This window comes from Tribolium castaneum, chromosome 7 (assembly GCF_031307605.1).
Source record: "Tribolium castaneum strain GA2 chromosome 7, icTriCast1.1, whole genome shotgun sequence".
Classification (NCBI taxonomy): Eukaryota; Metazoa; Arthropoda; class Insecta; order Coleoptera; family Tenebrionidae; genus Tribolium; species Tribolium castaneum.
Genome location: NC_087400.1, coordinates 10,104,020 through 10,125,867, shown reverse-complemented (window position 1 = coordinate 10,125,867; position 21,848 = coordinate 10,104,020). Strand labels below are relative to the sequence as shown.

Below are 21,848 nucleotides of genomic sequence, written 5' to 3'. Positions count from 1 at the left end.
TTGCGTTTGTTGGCTGATATTTATTTTCCAACTACACTTTCCAATTACAGTATAAAAATATAAAATATAAATATATACATTTACAACAGGTCGTTAGCATTACATGCGATTCGTAACTCGAAAGCTCAGATTTAAATGAGATCATTGCAAAAATACAACTTTTAGTTTTACGTCTATGATACTGTATAACTTTTAGTTACACTTAAAAATCCTACACTATTTACAATCTTCCATTCTGTCCAATCATTTAGTCCTAAATCAGTCTTTTCCTTACATCTCATTTTACTTCTTTTAGAATAAGGCAACGAAAGCAATTATTTAATAAATAAGGAACTTTGAATTTTGTGCTTTTAAATTACTAATAAATTATATACTAAGTGATGGTCTTTTCTTGCGGTCGCCTTTCGAATTTTTCCCAAATATGTTGCCTAAGACTTTGGAGACGCTGTTCACGCCTAGTTTTCGCCTGATTGGGAGCGCTTTGAGGAGCTGGACTGATCTCGCCTCCCGAAGGAGCGACTGGAATGCGAGGGAAACTCCGGCGAAGTTTTCGGCGGCACTGACTTCATAAAACTGGCAGCCGTATTGGAGGGAGAGCTCCTGCCCATCGTCCACACATATTTGCCTGAAAAAATAAAAAATAATAATTAATTGCACCCTTATTATTAAGTTAGTTGGTCTAAACATTTCCAAGATATGTAAAAATAAATAAGTAAAAAAATACACAGATATTTTTATTAAGTATACGGGTCCCGCGCCTAACATACGTATGCACCCAAATATACAAAAGTCACAACACACTAGATACAAAAAATTCACGTTTGGTATTTAATTTTTGAAAACCCATGATAGTAGGTAGTTGTAAAATTAATTACTATAGTCATAAACTGCTGTTTTTCAAAAACAATATCATGCGTTCAATTAAGAGACGGAATGAACATGATTCTAACCTATTAACTTAATCATTAACTAACTAAAAACCATGCAATTTTTGAAGGGGTGAACAAACTAGAGAAAACTATCCAATTTTTGAAATTTGTAATCGAGTTCGTATATAATATAATATAATAATTTGGTTCTTTTTGTTACTACGATTATTTTGTACTATTGCATTAATGTTATTAATTAATGGTTATTTAAGTTTGTCATCTCTTTTTTATTTTCTTTTGATTCAACTCATCCCAGTTATTTTGTTCACATTGTTTGACTTGTTACTTTTTTCCCTTTTTTTAGTTTGTTAATTTATATTTTATTGTAGGTTTTTTCTTTTTTTACCACTGATTTCGTTAAATTTTTCATTCGTGCTGGCGTATAGGTTTTTGTATCTGTTTCTTATTTGTGCTTATGTTTTCTTTTTCATTTGTATGTTAAGTTGTGTTAATCTAAATTTACATCTTTTCATCAGTTTTGTTGTTTTCCTTAAACTTTTGTTGTTTTTGTTTGTCCTAATTCTTATTCTGGATCTCATATCTTTTACTACGTACTTATTTCAGTCCTTTCTATTTTTACCAAGTTCCTGTTCCTTCTTCCTTCTCTCTTTTTGTCACCAACGACCTTTTTCTTCTGTTCATTTTTTCTTTTCTTTATTTAAATTTAGTTCTTTTGCCATTTTTGTTTTTTATGTTTTTTTTCTCATTAAAATTTTTCTTTCATTTACTTTATTCTTATTCTTGATATCGTTCTAAATTTGGGTTTTATTTGGTCTTAGCCTCCGTCTTAACCATCATCTTTTGGACTGGGTACTTGAAGTTGTTTAAACTTAACCTTAAAAATTTTGGGTTTATTAACTTCTTTTCCAATTTTGAACACACAACAGATATAGGCTTTCTTTTTTAATTCTCCAAATATAATTTCAAAAGCTTTAAAGCTAAGAAAATTACCGGTTTTTTAAGTGACAGGTACAAATTAAAAAATTTTCAAAAAATCTTAAATATCTCAAAAATGGTTAAACTTAGATATAGGGAAAGCTAGCTGATAAAAACTCCCTTAAAATAACTCAGCTCATCCAAAAACGCAGTCAGAAACATAGCTTTACATTTAAAATAAGAAAGTTGATAGCGACTTTCGGGTATAACCGAAAGTGTAGCCATCTTGAAAATATTTTCCTTGAGCAAAACTCAACGGATTATGGCTGAGTACCAACTTTCAAATAAATATCTTTCAATAGTTCAAATGTGGGATTTGGACGGAACAGCCTGTACATGGGATTATGGCTGTGGACAAATTTTCAGATTACTTAATAACTCTATCGGAACTTTTGGAATATTAATTAAGTTTATTAAAACTGAAAATATGTAGTTTTAAAAAAACGCTGGACCCGGTTCTTGCTGTACACTATTCTCAATTAAATTTAAATTTCTTTATCTTTGGGTTTTGAGTAATGACATAATTGACGTATTTTTTAAATGAGACCCTTATTTTTGCCAATGCCAATACCTAAGTAATTAATTAATTAATTATTATTAAAAGTTATTTTCCAATAACCAAACCTTACTTCAAACTAAAATTTTCGAGACAATATCACAAGATAGGGAGAATAAATCGAAAATTATTTGATAAAACTGTTCCCTGAAAATTGCGTGTTAAAAAAATCTGCCCCTTGATAATAGGCCCGGCTTTACGCACAAACAAATAAAATAAATTCACACACAGTTTCGGGTGTCAGTTCGGTAAAAATGGTTAATGAAACGCCACCAGAAGTGAAAAAAAGTGAAAAAGCCGAAAACTACTTTTCGGAGTTTTCACAAAATACAACAATTCACGGGTTCAGATATTTCGGAGGTCCTAACTTTTCCATATTTGACAAGTAATTGAAACATTTATTGAATAGTTAAATACTTAATAAAAAATTGTAGAATTTGGTGGTTTGTGGCGTTCTGTTTGTGTGCTTACATTTGTGCTTCTTTGATTTTGTCAAATTGGAAAAAATGGGACGAAAATCCCGTTTTCCTCAGCGTGAGTCCAAAACCAATGAAACAGTGGGAAATTCCATTTCCTGCCATAACAATTTGTCCCGAAAATAAAATTTGGAAAACGAAATATAATTACACACACTATAAAGAAAAATTTGAAACTGGGAATATGACAGCTGAAGAGTAAGTCTTTGAAACTTGAACAACAACATTTTGAATATTGTTTTTTGTGTTAGATTGCAACATTATGCAGATGTTACAATGTTTTGTCTAGCGACACCAGAAAGTTACATGTTTGATGGTCACAATATGAGTATTGATTCTTTAAACGTGTTAATTAATGTAAAAATCATGCATAGATACAGAGTGACCCAAAAGTGCGTATTTGGTCTATAATTTTTTTTTGTTACATCAAGTATTGCCATGCCGTTTTTATTATCCGATAGATCGACTTAAAGTCCACAAACTGAAAATATTTTTAATATACACAGGGTGTTGTATACACGGTGGTGAACCAATGTTATATTATTTTAAATTGAACATCCTATATATTTTTGCGTAATTAGATTCTACGCAAAAAATAATGTAACTCTATATAAACTTTTAAGGGTCTTTCTGTTTTAGTTTAGGAATTATTCAGCTTTTTGTTATAAAAAAGACCAATCTTTGAAAAATCACTGCAAAGTCGCCTATGAATATTTTCCGATAAATTTGCAACAGAAAAACTCAAAATATCTTGTAGTTTTAACAATAGTCGACTTTTACTTGACACACGCAGTTAATGTACAGATTCTAGCAGAACAAATTTTCTTGTAATAATTTTTTTTTAATCTCAAAAAATGTTTAAAATTCGTTATACAAAACCCCTTTAGAAAGACTATGAAAAATGGTATCGATAATGTAAAAAATAGATGGTGTTTCATTTGAAAAAAATGAGTTATTCAACTTTTCGCATTTTGGCACACCCTGTACATTATGTGCGTGTTTCGAGTAAAAGTCGAGAATTTTCCAAAACTGCAAGGTATTCAGAGTTTTCGGTGGCAAAGTTGTCGAAAAATGTTAATTGGCAACTTTATAGTGATTTTTCAAAAATTGGTCTGTTCTATAACAAAAAAAATAATAATAATTTCAAATCGAAAAGACATAGACTTATAATAATTTATACAAAGTTTATACATTTTATAAATTTTTTTAAATCTAATTATGCAAATATATAGGGTGTTCCATTTAAAAAATATATAACTTTGGTTCACCACGCAGTTATACAACACCCTGTGTATAATAAAAATATTTTTAGTTTGTGTACTTTAAGTCGATCTATCGTATAATGAAAATGGAATGGGAATATTTTAAATAGAAATAAGTTATAGACCGATTACACACCCTTGGGTCACCCCGTATAAAAACTTCAATAATGAAATGTCTTTCAGGAATTTTATGAAACTCGATCGTTGATCGTTTTATGTATGTGGCTTGGACGCACTGTACAAATGTGTAATTTTAAATTTTCGCCCATTCTTACAAAAAATGGACTCTGTATATCGTTCAATATGTTAAATAGGCATGATTTATTTACGGATAAAACGTACATTTTTGAGGGCCATTTCCAGCATGACAATGTTTCAAACTGGGATTTTGACAATAATTATGCCAAAGTTAACGAAATTGGTTTCCCGCTCCGATCTTCAAAAATCACCGATTCTCTCACAGTTCGACTGAACTTGGACACAAAAAATATTGATAAAAATTGCGACTCTTACCAAGGCTACAAGATTTATGCCCACCATCCGACAGAATTACCCTCAAAATACGTCAAAATCGACAATGAGAAAATATACAAATTTGAGATCAAACCAGAGGCCACAATAACCGATTCCAGTTTGAAAAATTACGAGCCACATCGACGCAAGTGCTTTTATTCCGACGAAAGACGTTTGAAGTTTTTCAAAATTTATACGAAGCAAAATTGCGATATCGAATGCCTGGCAAATTTTACTTTGAAGTCTTGTGGGTGTGTTCCTTATTACATGCCATGTGAGTTGATTTCCCTATAAGTGTAAAAATAATCTGAAATTTTAGTCGAAAAATCGACCCCAATTTGCGGATATTCGAGGTTCGTGTGCCAGAGCAGGGCTCGAGGTGAGATTTTTTGATGGCTCACAATAAATAATTATAATTATTTAATTATTATTATATGATTGTATTTTTATTACTAAAATGAACTTCGATGTTACTCAGACATTTTATAATATTACTGGTTTTTAAAAGGAGTATTTTTTTAATTTTAGCAATTAATTTTTTTAACGCCATTCCTGGTAGTACGATTTTTTCAAAATTGTAATATCAATTATAAATGCACGTTTTTTTGCTCTGAATTAAACCCGAATTAAAAGCTAACACAGAATATGTTATTTTGACCACATTATCATGTCTATCTAATAAGTTGCAGTGATACAGGTTTTTAAAAATATCATATCATTACAGTAAAGCCTCTCAACAACGGACACCGAAAGAGAATTTTTAATTGTCCGTTGTGGAGAGGTGTCCCCTAATGGGAGGTGGAAATTTTAATATAGGTTTTGTTACGTTCCTACAAAAATGTCCCTTGTGAAGAGGTGTCCGTTATTCGGAAGATTCACTGTAGATACATTTGGATGACGTTTTCTAAAATGAATAAATATTCGCAGTGTTCCAGTTTTAATACTAATATTATTTTATATCAGTTTTGTTCATCTAATAATCCCAAATGAATAAACTAAAACTGGAGGACCAAAAGTTGGCTTCAAGACAATCTTTGAAGTAAATTTTGTTTTATTTTATCATAAAACTCTCAGCTAGTCTCTCTCTAATAAACATGTAAACATATTTCCTTTGATTGTTTAAATTAAATATTAAATATTTATACAAATTGCCTTATCAAGGCTTTCAATGTTTTCTTCATGTTTTGTTACAAATTTTAAATTTAATTTGATGATGCTATTTATTTACATTCAATAAATTCGAAGATTTTTTATTTACATTGACTTTGATGGTAAATTAAATATTTTTATGGAAAAATTGAAAATAGTTAAGCGCCCTACAGTTCTGAATTTACAATGTCATAAAAAACCATTTTGAAATCTGCTCATTTAGATCGAAAATAAAGTCTAAAACTAAATCTAAAACCAGTGTTTTTTAATGACTTCGTAATACATTTCTCTTTTTTAATGAAAACTGATTCAAAATTCGAGGAACATCTCTTGAATAGTGAAAGCTGACATAAAACTGAGTTAAAAGTACCTGTGACAAAAAATTGTTTGAGCTTTTTTCACGTGATATAGCTTGTCAAAGTTGGATCTTTATGTTAAGATATTAGCTTTTCAGGTTATATTTTCCTGCATTTAGTTATCGAAAATGGCAGACCTTGCAACCTTAAAAAGATACCTAGTGAAAGAAATGTATAAAACATTTACCAAATCAGCAAAGGCAATGATAAATGAAATCTGACAACATTAGAAGAAAAGAGCAAAACATATATACTGTTGCTAAGAAAAAAATTTTTTTTTTAAATTTGCGTGACACAAAAATCTCATTTCATTTTTATGCTTAGCTGAACTCTTTTATTAACATGCGACACTTTTGAATCACACTGTATAACACATAAACGAAAAAAATGTTTAAGGCAAAAAAGTTTACAAAACCGCTTTTTAACAGCCTGCTAGAATTTTGCATTAGTCTACTCCAAGGACATACCACTATCTGAACAAAATTCTTTGTTAATTTAAGCCATAAAATAAATTAGTTGACATTCAGTTGCAACCTACGGGATAAGTTTGTTAAGTGTCTTTCACTATGTCTCAAAAACTAATAGTTGCTACGAATTCAGACTTTGCTATTGAATACTTATTGTTTTTCTCTCTGTATGTGAATTTTTTCAAAAATTTTCTACCCTTTCTTATTATTAAGTAATTTATAGTATTAAATAAAAATAATAATATCAATAAAATTAAACATATGGAAATTTGTATTAACTAATCGAAATTTTATCATTTCTAGTATTATTCTAAAACAACGATGATGTTTTCGAGCTTTAAATTCTTATAAAAATTACGTTTACTTGAATTCCTATTTTTGTACTTGATTATTTTCTTTTTTTAATGATTTTTATCAGCAAACAACATATAAGACATTTAAGACACATGAAATAGGTAACAATTTTTTGCATCTACTTAACAGTAATAAATTAATTAAGTTCTGAAATTCGCAGACATAGAGAAAAATACATTTTAAGATAAATTAAACATATATTTAGTAGACTCACCCTGTTTAATTTAAAATCCATAAGATTGAAGTTATAGTTATAATTTATATTAACTGTTTTACTGTTTTTTATAATTCAGAATATCAGAAAGTGGATTTACAACGAAATAAAATCACAAGGGGTTTAATGAATCCCATGAAAAATGCCCTTTTTATTTGAATTAATTTTGTCTTTGGAGTTAACTTTAAATTTGTTTTCCAAAAGTTCATAATACATGTAGTATTTCAAAAAGAGATTAATTTTGGATGTAGGTGCATATTTTATATTTAATTATATTCATAAGATCAATTAACCGAGATAATGAGAAAAAAAGTATACGCTGATAACGACTTTTGGATTTTTAGATCTAAATCTCATATTATAAACGATATTAAAATTTATTAAAATGTTATGATTCCAGGAGCAATTATGTGATTTATTTTGTATTTTAATTAAAGCATTATGGTTTAGATAGTATCTTTTTTTCTAAAAATTTGAATTGTGATTTTTTTGTATTATTTATTGGTCAATTTTGTGCCTTTTAGAACAGCTTCTAGACATGGAGATGTTATCCGAAGTTGAAAAAAACTCAGATTTGGCTGTTTGTGATTGCTTGCCTTCTTGCACAACAATCAAATACAATCTAGATGTGAATACTGAAGAATCTGGCACCGAAATTGGCATCATGGGCAATATTTTCACATCCTTAAAGTTCGCATTTAATGACATAGAATTTGTTCCACTGACTCGCAACGAACTGTTTGGAAGTGTGGACTTTTGGGCCAATTTGGGAGGACTTTTAGGGCTTTTTTGCGGATTTTCCGCAATGTCCTTCTGTGAAATTATTTACTACTTAACGCTGCGTTGGATGGGCCCTTGTTGTTCTTTTTGCAAGCGAAAAATAAGGGGCTCAAAGTAGAAAAAACATTTTTTTCAAATAAAGTTTATTGTTCTTCACTTTGTCACTTTTAATTTATTAAAATTGATCTAAATCTTTGCATCCAATTAATTGAGACAACTGTTTGTAAACTTTGTAAAATGAATTAACCTTTACTGCACTTTGATACAAAAATAAATTAAAAACCAGTTTTCATGGTAATTCTATTTATAGTAACAAAACATGATAACCATTCTAACAGCACTTGCACATCAGTGACAACTCAACTTTACACAATTTAAGTGTTTTATTAAAATGGACTTACTTCGAGTGACGCCAGACGAAAGGGCCCAAATTTTGGACGTCTACAAAATTGGTGAATCACAAATTAAGCAAGACATTGAAATTATCCAAACATGGAAGTCTAAACGGCCACATTTAGTGGCACCGTTAAGTGGTAAGTATTCAATGTGAAATTTTGTTGTCACAACCTGTTTTTCAGACGATTTTATTGAAAAACTGTTAATAAAAAATAAATTCAGTGTTGAGCGGTGTAAAGAAAAGATTGAAAATTACTACACACTGCGTGGCGCAAATTTAGATTTGGTCGCAGATTGGGAAAAAATTGTTCCATCCAAACTGGCGTTGTAAGTAAAAAAGTGGAAAAAATTGTATATTAAAGTATCTTTAAAACACGCGCGATCAAGAGCAAGTTGTTTTAGAGACCATTTCTCCACGAATACTTAGATATACTGATCTCACATTACATTATTTCAATTTAACGCTTTTTGGGTTATTGATGTTGCCATGGGCATTTGAAAAAACGCGCGTTTTTCAAAGTTGGATTTATATACAGCGTTTTTTAAATAAGCAAAATATACTAGGTTACCAATAAAAAAAAACAGTTTTAATCTCTTTTAGGACATGTTTGCCGCTTCCCCATGTAACCAAAGACTGTGAACGTATTGTCATAATGCAGTTAATAAACCCTGACCCTAAAGCCTATGATGCAGTAAAAACTTTGAAACTAACACTGGCCATAAGCGAATTAATGTTACGATATGATGGTAGTTTGGGAATTCGATTTTTGATCGACTTCAAAGGCTTCACGTTAGCTCACTTGGCCACATTGAATCCGATGGTTATGTTACGGTACAATAACATGGTTGAGGTAATTTTCCACGAGAAAATAATTTTGAAATTTTTTTTGCAATTAATTTAGAAAGGGTACTCGCTCCGAATTTTGGGCTTGGAATTTGTCAACTGTCCCTCGTATGTGAATAAAATTTCGGCACTGTTTAAAATGTTTCTACGCCCGAAAATATACCAAAGGGTATTGGTTTCAGTTCTGGGTGTTTTTAACTAACTAAAATAATTCTAGATCAAATTGCATGAAAATTTGGATTCGCTTCATGAATCAATCCCGAAAGAGTATTTGCCGATTGAATATGAGGGTACCAGGGGAAATATTTCTGATTTGTTGGGTAAAACTACATACTTATTTGTGTTTTTTTTTTTTAGTTTGATTGGAAATATTTTTAGGCAAATGGGATTCCGAGATGGAAAAACAACGAGACTTTTTATCTCAGTGTTTAAAAATTGTGTCAAATGAAGAACTGCGACCACCTGAAATGCAGGAAAATGACATGTTTGGGATGGGAGGAACTTTCAAGACACTTTCGGTTGATTAGTTGTTTTATTTATTTGTTTTGCACAAAAAATAAACATTTGTTTTCTATCCAGTTTATTTTTTCACAGATCACATATGGAATGTACATTAAAATATTCATACAAATACATTTTTTGAATGATTTTGTGTTTTATTTTTGAAAAAGCAAAGAATTTTACTTGTAGGAGCCAATCAGTTTATTTTAATATACCGGTGTTCCGTCTAAACCTCACATTTAGAAGTAATGAAAGTTCTAATAAAGATTTTTATCTGAAAGTTGGTACTCAGCCATAATACGTTAGTTTTTCTTAATGAAAATATTTTCAAGACGGCGGCACTTCCGTTTATACCGGAAGTCGTCATCAACTTTCTTATTTTAAATGAAAAGCTATGATTTCATTGCGTTTGTAGATTAGCCGCGTTATTTTAAGGCCGTTTTTATCAGCTTTCCCTATACCTAAGTTTAACCGTTTTGGAGATATTTAAGACTTTTTGAAAATTTTTGGATTTGCACCTGTCACTTAAAAAATCGGTAACTCTCATAGTTTTAGAGATTTCAAAATCATATTTGGCGAATTAAAAGAGAAAGACTATATCCGTTCTTCAGTGTGTTCAAAATTGAAAAAGAAGTTAATAAACCCAGAAATTTTAAGTTTGAACAACTTCAAGTACCCATAACTTAATTTTTTCAAATGGGATGTCCAAATTTTTATTTTACTAGATGGAGGAGAATTTTTTTATACAGCGATCTGTGTTAGCATTTCCTATACCTATCTGCGATAATTTTTAAGTTATGTTGGTTTCTTGACATTGTAGAAAATTTCTTACTAACCACAGCTATTTTTACATATTTGCCATAAAAAAATCTGATTAAACAAAGGACAAACTCTGTTCAAAATTGTGTTATCCGTCCTGTAAAAACAAAATAAATTCATTGAATGTTGGTTTAAAAAAGTTTAATTTCTCACATTTTTTCTGTCGTTTCCATGGCAACGTATGTACTTCTCAATTACAACAAAGAGTAACTTGAAAACTATTAAACAAAAGTATAGAGAATGTTAATACAGATAAATGCAGAATTAAATTCTCTACCACTTAGTCAAATAAAAATTGTGGCAATTGTTTTGAAGAAATTGAGTTATGGGTGCTTAAAGTTCTGAAAACTTAACTTTAAACATTTGGAGTTTGTTATTCTTTTTTAGAAATTGTAAACACCAGAGGAAATATCTAGGCTTCTTTTAAATGAGCAGAAAAATATTTCCAAATTTTAAAAAATAGCAGAGTTATCGATTTTTGAACTGGAAGGTGCAAAAATTAAAAACCCAAAATATTTCGTAAACGGCTGAATTTCGGTAAAGGAAAAGCTTATAAAAACTACCTTAAAATAACTCAAGTAATCCAAAAACCATTAAAAATATAGCTTTCTATTTAAAACAAGGAAGTAAATAGCGACTTCCGGTATAACCGAAAGTGTCGCCATCTTGAAAATATTTTTATTTGGCAAGACCTAAGAGATTATGGTTGAATACAAATTTTCAGATGACTAGCATTTTTAGAAGTTCTAATACTTCTAATGTGGGGTTTAGACGATTTTAAATAATTAATATTTTTTTCAAAACTTCGTTTTTTCATCGAAATTCGATTTTTTTAAGGCAAGCTATCCTAAAGGCATTTTTGAAGAAAATCTGCCGTTTTGCAATGACAAATGTTTAAACAAAACTGTTGTAAACCAAACTCAAAAAATTAACTAAAATAGTGGCCTCAACTCGCAACGAAGGTTGTTCCGAAAAAAAGACAAAGATCCAAAAAGAAATATTCATTTAATTTAGAAATTATTTAGTTATACAAATTTTAATGTTTTTTTGTTATTTATTTTAATTATTTTGTGTACTTATTAGCTGTTTCAAAATTAGTTGTTATAAAGTATTTATGCACATCAAAAAAATAATAGCTAATGTAATTTTTGTAATAACTATTTTACATTTTTATCAACCTTATTTAAATAATAATTTAGTAAAATGCTAAAATGTTGGCGTTTACATAGTTTTGAAACAGAAAATATTCACTTATTAATATTACAAATAAAGATGATAAAACATTAGAGCAAAACGAACAACAAGGAATAATAATAATAATAGAGCTAAATTAAAATCGGCTAATAAAAGATAAAAATTGATTTGACATTCTTTTGAAACTTGAAAAATAAATAAAAAAAAACACTTCCAGTGTTTGGGAAATAGTTTTTTGAAAAAACTGAAAATTTTGACAGTGTTGAAAAATAAAAAATTGTAAGTTAATTTTTATAGACGAAAAAACGCTAGGATCCGTACAACTATTTTTTTATTTGCTATAGGTAACTTTATTTCTTCAAATTACACGAAAACTTCGCTTCATGTCTTGCACAATAAGCCACGATGACATTCCTCTGCGTACAAGAGACCGCCCCTTGGAAGCATTTCGTCCAAAAGTAATTATCTAATGAAGCGCGAAGCATTCCGCCCAGTTTTCAGGCTTGGAAAGTGAAATTCATTGGATTTTGTCGGGCCGATACATCATGACATTTTAAATTTTCAGACAGATAATTAACGATTAAGTGAAAAATCGGAACCGAAGGAATTGTCACGATTAAAAAGACGGGAGAGATAGTAGCGATTCGAGCCGGGTAATTAATTGCATTTTAATTCACTCATTTATCAGATGGAGGTTTCAATACGGGAAAAATATTGCACAACTGTCAGCGGCACATGGACAGTTTAGATAAACTTTACAGCGGACAAAGATGGATTTTTATTTAAATTTGTACAGGTGCCGGAGCGTGATTGTATAGATTAACAAGATACCTCTTTGAAAATTAAATTTTAATTGATTTAATAAGTGAATAGTGAAATAAGTGTGTCTTATGCCCTTGACAAAAACTGTTTTACACTTATTATTCCTCTAAGCTACGTTTTTGACAATTTGATGAATCTCCTCATAATTATTTTAAAACTGTCTCTATTTGTTAATATTTTCCAGTCAACGTTATTTAACCTAACGTAAAGATTTTTTCCTAAACATAAATATTTAACTGGAACACAGAATTTACAGGTATTTGCTGCATGATATTTATTTATCGAAATTTTGTTTTGGGTTTTTGTTTTTCTTAAAAAATAATAATTGTACAGAAATCATCGTTTTGTGATTTATATCCCTTGTATTTTTCCTTTTGCGTATAATTATTTTCAAAATTTTTGTACAATACTTTTAGTCAAATTGAATTAATTAATTGATAGATAAAAAATTATTATTACTTATGTAATTTTCTAACAAAAGTGCTTAAATGTTGTCTTGCGCAAAAGTGGGTAAAAAAATTGGTACAACTCCTTTAAAAAACACATTTAAGAAATATTGAAAATTCAAGAATTTTGAGCAAAATTACTATTATGAAAAATAATATTATTTAGACTTGATTGTTTTGAGTGACACTAGAACTCATGAAATTTCGATTAATGAGTATTTTTAATAATAGTAATAATAATACAAGATGTTCCGTCTAAACCCCACATTAGAAGTATTGAAAGTTCTAATAAAAAAATTAACGTTAAGTTTGCACAATTTCAAGTACTCATAACTTCATTTTCGGAAAAGGAATGTCCCAATTTATATTTTACTAGTTGGAGAAGAATTTTGTTCTGCATTGATTTGTATTAGTATTCCCTATACCTATCTGTGACAATTTTCAAGTTATATTGTTTTTTTTTGTCATTGTAGGAAATTTCTTACTAACCATAGCTATTTTTGCATAGTTTGCCATAAAACTATTTCTGATTAAACTGACGACAAACTCTGTTCAAAATTGTGTTGTCTGTCCTATGATAATAAAATAAATTCATTGAATGTTGGTTTAAAAAACTTTAATTTCTCACATTTTTTCATTCGTTTCTATTGCAACCTATGAGAAAAGCCCTATTGCTAATGAATTTCTCAATCCAAACAGAAAGTTATTGTAACTTGAAAACTATTACATAAGTATAGGGAAAATTAATACAGATCGATGAAGAATTAAATTCTCTACCATTTAATGAAATAAAAATTTGAAAATACTAAAGGAAAGATTTAGGCTTCCTCTTTTAAATGAGCTGAAAAATATTTACAAATTTTTAAAAATGGCAGAGTTACCGATTTTTGAACTGGAAGGTGCAAATCCAAAAAAAAATTATAGACCGTAAATATTTCGTAAACGGCTAAATTTAGGTATAGGGAAAGCTTATGAAAACTACCTTAAAATAACTCTAGTATTTAAAAAACGCATTAAAAATATAGCACCGGAAGTGCTGCCATCTTGAAAATATTTTCATTGAACAGAACTTATAAGATTATTGTTGTACACAAATTTTCAGATGACTATCGTCTAACTCCCAATACTTCTAATGTGGGCTTTAGACGGAACAACCTGTATAATAACCTTTATTAACGGTACAAAACCTTTACATTTACATTTACAACAAAAGAATTAACGATCTAGGTAATAGTAATTAATATTTTTAATTTTAGAAGGAACTGCAGAAAAAATGTGAAAAGTTTTTGAGATGCAGTAAAAAATATTGAAAAAGATTTTGCCAAATAAAAGTTTTGTTTTGTTTTGCCAGGTTGGCAGCGGGGTCATTGACCGCCAAACGTCAAAATCACCGAACTTAACCTCACTAAATGACCTGTCCAGGGCAATTTCCAATTTGCTTTGCTCCAAATGCTATACAAAGCGATTGTTATCGATCCGATCGATCGCAGTTCCTTGACTCATTTCATTACAAAATATTCTGGCGGAATTTTAGATTGTAAAAAATGATAGGTATTGTGGTTGACAACCGGAGTGAACGTGATATCGTGTTGAGAATATCAATATACGATACTTTGTCTGCCTACGCAAAAGTAATGAAGCCATGGCGTTATTGGTAAAACATAATTCTTTAAAAACCAGTTGGAGCTTTTCGTTTTTTTGACGATTTATTAAAGGTTGAGTTGGTGTCCGAGAAAGGCGCAACGAGCTGGAATTTTACAAAAAATTGGATTAGAGTACGATTATTATCGATTGCATAAAATCAAACGCTTAATAAGGATTGCAAGTAGTTGTAAATACCTCAACTCAACCTATCACGAAAAGATAACAAGTGACTGGTACACGTATTTTTTGAAAAAATTCTATTCTCTTTTTTGACATTCAAAATAAAATGAAAAATAAACTTTCGACCTGATTAATAATAACAGTTCGTTTTACAAACTCATTGTTAACCTGCTAACCCATTTTCAATTCGAACAAAATACTTTTGTCTGCAATTATATTAAAATATCCTCCACAATAGCGTCAATAAACTGTTGGAAAACACGCAAATGACATCAACACGCTGCTAATTGTCCCAAAATGAGTACACGTTTGGTGTAAACAATTAGTTTAATGGATTCAACATTACTCCAGGCCGTGTCGGCTTTTTTAAAATAAATTTTAACTTTATTTAATCGGTTGTAATACTTTTGTCCCCAAAATATTCGGCCAAGGTACAAAAAAGAAATTATGTATAATGTATACTATACAGATTGAGACAATTTAAATACAAGCATTCTTGAAAAGATTGTATTTTTAAAGTAATGAATTAAAATAAAAAAAATATGATAGAGTGATTTCAATGGAAATAAATACGAATTGTAAAGAAAGAATTTGAGGATCGTCATTAAAAGAAAATTTAATGGAACGTAAAATAAACGATCGAAGAATTAAAATATAGTAGATAATATGAACAAAGAGTAAGAAACCAGATTTATAAAGAAAATGTGATGAAAAATAATGATAACGACAAAAACAAAAACTCACAGACAACAAAAATAGGAAATAATAACAATTGGAAAATAATGTAAAAAGAATAAGATAAATTAATCAAAAAAAATCTTATGTAAAATGATATAAAAAATAAGAATGAGGTAAGCGAAAGTAAAATTAAATAAAAAAAGTGTATAGGCCCAAAAACGGCAAAATTAAAAAAAAAACTAAATAAACAGTGAAAAAATAACGATGTAAAAACAGTAATACAGCAATACCGACGAAAGAACTAATATAAGAAACAAAACAGAAAAAACTCATTGAAAACCAATGTTTTGAAGAAACACTAATTTATTAAGAATAAAAAGGAATAGATACAGCGAAAACACGATGTAAAATAAGCAAATCTGCCAACAACAAAAAATCAACAAAACAGAAGAAAAAAATGTAAATTTAAATAAACACTAAAATGAAAACAGAATTAAATGAAACACAAACAGAAATGTAAACAACAGCACGAATGTAAAATACAACTAAAATAGTGCTAAAAGAAAAGTAAAACCATAGCAAAAGACAAGAAATTTAAACAAATATAAGCACGAAAAAAATGACAAGAAAAAGAATTAAACGAAAACAAAAAAGAAGGAATAGAAAATAACAAATAATATAAAGAAACTCATTTAAAACTAATGTTTTAAAGAAACAGGAAATGCATGAGAAAAAAAGGGACTTAAACAGAAAAGTAATAACTTAAAAAAATAGAAACACCAAAAACACGATCCAGAATAAGATAAACTGACGACGAAAAAATCAAAAGAACGGAAGAAAAAACGTAAATTAAGATAAACACAATAATAAAAACAAAATAAGATGAAACATAAACACAATTCAGAGATAGAAACAAAAATTATACGATTGTATGAATGTAAAACACAACGAAAACAATGCTAAAAAAGGGAGTATAACCATAGCAAGAAGAAGGAAATTCAAATTAAAAGACTGAAAATTAAGTAAGAAGAGACGTTTAAACAGGTCAAAACAAGTGAATTTTAAAAATAACTGGAACAAAACAAAATAAAAAACAGCGATTATTATGCACAAAAAATGATAGGAAAGAGAATTAAACGAAAACAAAAAAAGCAAACAAGTGAGATGATACTGTTGATGATTGCAAAGGTTTTATTCAGGTGGATTTCTTTTAATTTTAAATAAACCTTTTTTATGTTAAATTTTTCTAGTTCGAATTTTTTGTGTTTAATTTTTTTGCATTTGTTTATTTGGTTACGGTTAGGTTACGAAATGTAAAATAAATGAACGCAAGAGTTAAAATATAGGTAAAACAATACAAGTAATAGAATCAATCAAAAAATTGAATTCAATAAATGCGACGAAAAAATATTGGAAACGATAAAAGCAGGAATCAATAACTAAATGGTAAAACAAAACAGCAAAAGTTAAAATTACAAAAAACAACGAAGATGAATAGTAAAAGGATTACAAACCCAAAAACTACAAAATAAACAAGAAATTCAGTAATAAGTCGAAGATGGCCAAAGAAATAGAAGATAACAAACAGAAAAACGCCAACACAAATGTAAAATACAACAAAATATTTAAAGCCCTTTTTAATTGTAAATAAAAGTTTTTTTCATAAATAATCTAAAAATTGGGCTAATTTATTCGAATCTTGTAGGTTTGAGCTCATTTTTACCTATCTTATTTTCAGAAAAGAAAAACCTGATTTTGTTCTATAAAATGTCAAAAATTTAATGATATATATTTTTTTGTGCAATTCATAAATTGTTTAAAAACGTTGGAATACTCTAATTTGTATTATAACTTGGTAGAAAATTTAATTATTTTATTTAAATTTTTTATGAATACAAACCTCGAATGGTCCAAATCCCTCTTGTTGCCCAACAACAGACTGGTGTAATACGAGGGCAGTTTCAACTTGGCCAACTGACTCAAAATTTCCTGAGCTTCATGAAAACTGTGCCGATCACTGACCGAATAGACTATAACGAAGGCCTCACCCCATCGAATATGTTCGTACAAACAGCCATTCTTCTGAAACAAAACCAAAACGAAAATTAGGTTCAACTCAAGCATTCACTTTCGTCCACAACATAATAAATTACCAATGACAAGTGACAAGAGTATTCGGACTTTCATCCAGACAACAACTCCGGAAGAGGATTCTTCGAATATGTTTGTTGGGATGTGTGTGGGTGGGGTTTAACAAATTTAATTGGTGTTATCCGAACGGTAAAAGTTTTATGGACTTTCGTTAAGTGAACATGGATCCCGATTATTGGGTTTTGAATGGGGGCGCGACCCACTCGGCCCATTATTGCAAGGAACAATTGGGATAAGGCGCTGTGAAGTGTGCCAGGACGGAAATAAATCATTATTTTATGGGAGGTTTCTGACAGCGGTGAAAACAGTCACAAAAAGTGCATTGTCTGCACAAAAAACAATTTTGGGGCAGTCGGCTTGGCTCCTATAAATTGACAATCTACATTTACTGTAATCTTCGGAGCTAAAGTTACCGTTGGGGGCGCTACTGAGCTAGGTCGAAAACAGTAACCATAAATGGCGGGAAATTGTTTATTCGGATATTTTGAGCGTTGTACGAATTTTGAGCCTTCATAATTATTGTATTGCCTATGCGGAATGACTATTGTATCTTTGATGGAAGAAACGAATGTTGACAAATTAGAGATGACGAGGAAAACACGAATAACGAATGACTGTTTGGTTCACTTTCTTTATTGGAAAATTATTACAAAGACATTGAAAAGCCTACCTTTTGGCATAATTTACGTTTAAGTGTATTAGGAGTTGTTAATCTTAATTGTAGTTTTGTTGATTTATCGAAGTATTTCATGATTTTATCAGTGGAAAAATTCTAACCTAAAATCCACAAACTTCACTAATTTATTGGTTTCTTGAGCCCAAGTTTATGTTCGCTGTGATCCATTACTTATAGTCTTTAATCAGACAACTGTTTGATAACACTTTGTAATGAAAATTTAAATCTTTTTCACTTTTTATCCACTTTCAAATTCCAACAATAAACACTTTATACCACTTAAAACCACAGAACCAAAGTCAACGCTAGTATTTACCACCACGTACCTTTAAAGTAATTCTTTCTATTGTAAGTAATTAACACTATACACGCAAAATTGTTGAACAATTCATTAAATGTCAGTTAAATGTGGCATTACGAAAATTTCTTTACTGTTTTCGACATAGTTCAAAAGTCATCACCAGAGGGCGTCTAGTTAATTTTATTTCCGACTTAAAGAATAGAAAATATTAACTCAAATTTATAAAAACTGCAAAAAACAATAACATGGAAGAGTACAAGTTGAAGGAGTAAGAAATATGGACTTACGATAAAAGATTAAGATGAATGAAACAACGATAAATACAAAAGTTGAATTAAAAAAACATCGAAAAAGAAGAAAAAAATAAAAATGCGTAGGTTGAAACTGATCAAAATGAATAAAAGAATAAAAATAAAGCAAAAAAAATATTGATGAATATAACAAAGAAAAAGTAAAAATGTAGTTAACAAAATAAAGAACAAAAAACTGAAACGTATATTCGAAAGGAAAAGAACAATAAAAAATTTCCAAAATCAATTAAATAATAAAGAGATTAACAAAAGTAAGAAATAAATTAATTAAAAATAGAGTGAGAATAGAAAAAAATTAAAATGTAAGTAAAGTAATAATAACATGGTAACAAATTATAAATAAATTTGAACTTTAAATAATAAAAAACAATGAAAACAGGTCTGCAGAAAAAAAAACGAAAAAGCGAATTAAAATAAAAAAATAATAAAAAGGTGAACAAAAAACAATGAGAATAAGAAAAGAAGAACCTATCAAAAACTAAGAAAGAAAGATATTAAAACAAAAATAAATTAAATGGGCAAAATGAAAACCAAAGCACAAAACAAGAAATGATGACTGCTAAAAGTATCTTTAATAAAAGGAATCTTCTTTCTAAATTTGATAATCGCGTAAAAACGAGCATATATCAAGCATATGATTTTTTTTGGAATTGTGCAACAGTTCGTAGTAATAAATATTAATTAATAATAATATGGATAGCAATACAATAATTAATAATATTTAAATAATAATTACCCAAAATCTGATGTGAAACAAGAAATTATTATAAAGTAAGCAAAATTAAAAAAAAGAGAAGACAGAGTAAAACAGAAATAAATAAACACCAGAAAATTTAAATCGAAACAACGATAGATACAAAAGTTGAATTTAAGAGAAAAAGGAAAATATAAATAAATTGAAAAAGCGTAGGTTGAAAATAAGAAAAGTAAGAGACCAAAGTTCAAAATCGAGAAAGAAAATAAAGCAACGAAAAATTATTGAAGAATATAACAAAAAAGAAGTATAAATGTAGTTAATAAAATTAAGTCAAGCGAGAAAAAACACAATAAAAATAAAAAAAAACTGAAACAAATATTCGAAAGAAAAGGAACAATAAAAAATGACCAAAATTAATTAACTAATAAAAGGATTAACAAAAGTAAGAATCAAATGAATTAAAAATAGAGACAGAATAGAGAAAAATTAAAATGTAAGTAAAGTAACAATAACATATGGTGACAAAATTATAAACAAAGTTGAACTCCAAAGGAAATGGCGCTAAATAATAAAAAAAAACAATGAAAACAGGTCTAAAAAAAGCGAAAAACTAAATGAAACAGAAGACCAATTTTGAAATATAAAAATAAGAAAGATCTTAAAAATTAAAAATTAAAAGTAGTATTTGAATACAAAAAACGGAATTGGAATAAAAAATAATAAAAAGAACAAAGTAAAAAGAACAGAATCAAATACTAAAAAATGAAAGAAGTTAAAACAAAAATAAACCAAATGGGGAAAATGAAAACCAAAGCACAAAACAAGAAATGATGACTAAAAATTATACAACGTGAGTCTGCTGAAAGTATTTTTGATAAAAGATAACAATACAATAACTAATAACATTAATTATCAATAAATATTATTATTTTTATTATTAAACAGTAATAATTAAACACTAGAAAATTTAAATGGAAACAACGATATATACAAATGTTGAATTTAAGAGAAAAAAGAAAACATAAAAATAGACAAAATAAATTGGAAAAGCGTACGTTGAAACAGGGAATAGTAAGAGACAAAAGATCAAAATCGTGAAAGAAAATAATGCAACGAAATATTATTGGAGAATATAATAGAGAAAATATTGTTAATAAAATTAAGTTAATTAAAATTAATTAAAATAAAACGGAAATTAATATAGTGACTAAAACGAATATTTGAAACAAAAGGAACAACAAAAAATCCCCAAAATAAATTAAAATAATAAAGGCATGAAGAAAGGGAAGAAATAAATCAATTAAAAATAGAGAGAGAATAGAGAAATACAAAAATGTAAGTAAAGTAATAATAACATGGTAACAAAATTACAAATAAAGTTTGAGTTCAAGAAAAAGGCGCTAAATAATAATAAAAAACAATTAAAAGTGGTCTAAAGAAAAGACGAGATTAGGATGAACAGAACTGAAGCAAAACATAAAATTTATAAAAAAAAAATTTAAAAGGAAAAACACAAAATGAATCAGAAGACGGATTTCGAAATATAAAAATAAGAAAGAGTTTAAGAATCTAAAATTAAAAGAAGTAATTCAATAGGTAATTAAAATCAGAATAAAAAAGAATAATAAATAATAAAAAGGGGAACAAAAAGGACAATGTGGGCAACAATGAGAACAAGAAATTAACCAAAAGAAAACTAAACCAAATAGAAAAAATAAAAACCAAAACAAAAACAAGAAATGATGACTAAAAATTATAGATACAAAGTGAGTCTGTTAAAAGTATTTTTAATAAAAAACTAGTATATCAAAAATTGATAATCACGCAGAGAGGAATTTTGCAATATTCATTGGGAGAAATATTAATTAATTATTACTATGAATAAGAAGACAATTATTAAAAACATATTAAAATATAAATTACTTAAAATTTGATGATTTGTAGTAATTGTTTAAAATAAACGATGCTTAATCGTGTTAAAATGCTGTTGTCTGCAAACAAATAATTAAAAAGTTTGTTGCTTGCCCCATATATTTTTATTTGTATTTTCATATTTATTTAACTAATTATTTCTTGAGTATTGCAACAGTTATGTAATTAATTAATTTTAATAAGGAGTTGTAGAAAAATTTAAAATAGAATTCACATGAATAAAATTTTTAATAGCAAATGCTTATTATTGTACGATTATTAGTT

At 28.5% G+C, this 21,848-nt stretch overlaps 3 protein-coding genes across 5 annotated transcripts in view; 2 read left to right on the top strand and 1 right to left on the bottom strand.

Annotated features, from left to right (window-relative positions):
- LOC660862 (ras-related and estrogen-regulated growth inhibitor) overlaps positions 1–21,848 on the bottom strand; it is a 161,051-nt gene continuing 139,203 nt past the window's right edge. For 2 of the 3 annotated variants that reach the window (XM_008200331.3, XM_008200333.3), the window contains exons 4-5: positions 17,417–17,598; positions 1–625 (exon numbers count right to left, since the gene is read on the bottom strand). In XM_008200331.3, coding sequence (XP_008198553.1) covers positions 367–625; positions 17,417–17,598 — 441 coding nt within the window. In that variant the 3' untranslated portion in view covers positions 1–366. The remainder of the gene's footprint in view (positions 626–17,416; positions 17,599–21,848) is intronic. The other variant, XM_008200332.3, reaches the window with a different exon arrangement.
- On the top strand, positions 2,642–8,187 carry LOC103314390 (pickpocket protein 28-like). The gene is made up of 6 exons (XM_008200354.3): positions 2,642–2,806; positions 2,856–3,095; positions 3,149–3,254; positions 4,343–4,946; positions 4,992–5,051; positions 7,737–8,187. Exons 1-6 carry the CDS (start codon positions 2,676–2,678, stop codon positions 8,108–8,110), a joined length of 1,515 nt encoding a protein of 504 aa, XP_008198576.2. The 5' UTR covers positions 2,642–2,675; the 3' UTR covers positions 8,111–8,187.
- Positions 8,264–9,806, top strand: LOC655021 (alpha-tocopherol transfer protein-like). Its single transcript, XM_961216.4, has 6 exons — positions 8,264–8,525; positions 8,571–8,715; positions 8,990–9,239; positions 9,291–9,401; positions 9,450–9,552; positions 9,611–9,806. The coding sequence occupies exons 1-6, from the start codon at positions 8,384–8,386 to the stop codon at positions 9,757–9,759; spliced, it is 900 nt and encodes a 299-aa protein (XP_966309.1). The 5' UTR covers positions 8,264–8,383; the 3' UTR covers positions 9,760–9,806.

Coding starts and splice junctions, on each gene's coding strand:
- LOC103314390 (XM_008200354.3), top strand. CDS start 2,676: ATGGTTAATGAAACGCCACCAGAAGTGAAAAAAAGTGAAAAAGCCGAA. Junction 3,255..4,342: donor CTTTAAACGTGTTAATTAAT/GTAAAAATCATG, acceptor AATGTCTTTCAG/GAATTTTATGAAACTCGATC. Junction 5,052..7,736: donor GTGCCAGAGCAGGGCTCGAG/GTGAGATTTTTT, acceptor TGTGCCTTTTAG/AACAGCTTCTAGACATGGAG.
- LOC655021 (XM_961216.4), top strand. CDS start 8,384: ATGGACTTACTTCGAGTGACGCCAGACGAAAGGGCCCAAATTTTGGAC. Junction 8,716..8,989: donor GTTCCATCCAAACTGGCGTT/GTAAGTAAAAAA, acceptor AATCTCTTTTAG/GACATGTTTGCCGCTTCCCC. Junction 9,553..9,610: donor AAATATTTCTGATTTGTTGG/GTAAAACTACAT, acceptor AAATATTTTTAG/GCAAATGGGATTCCGAGATG.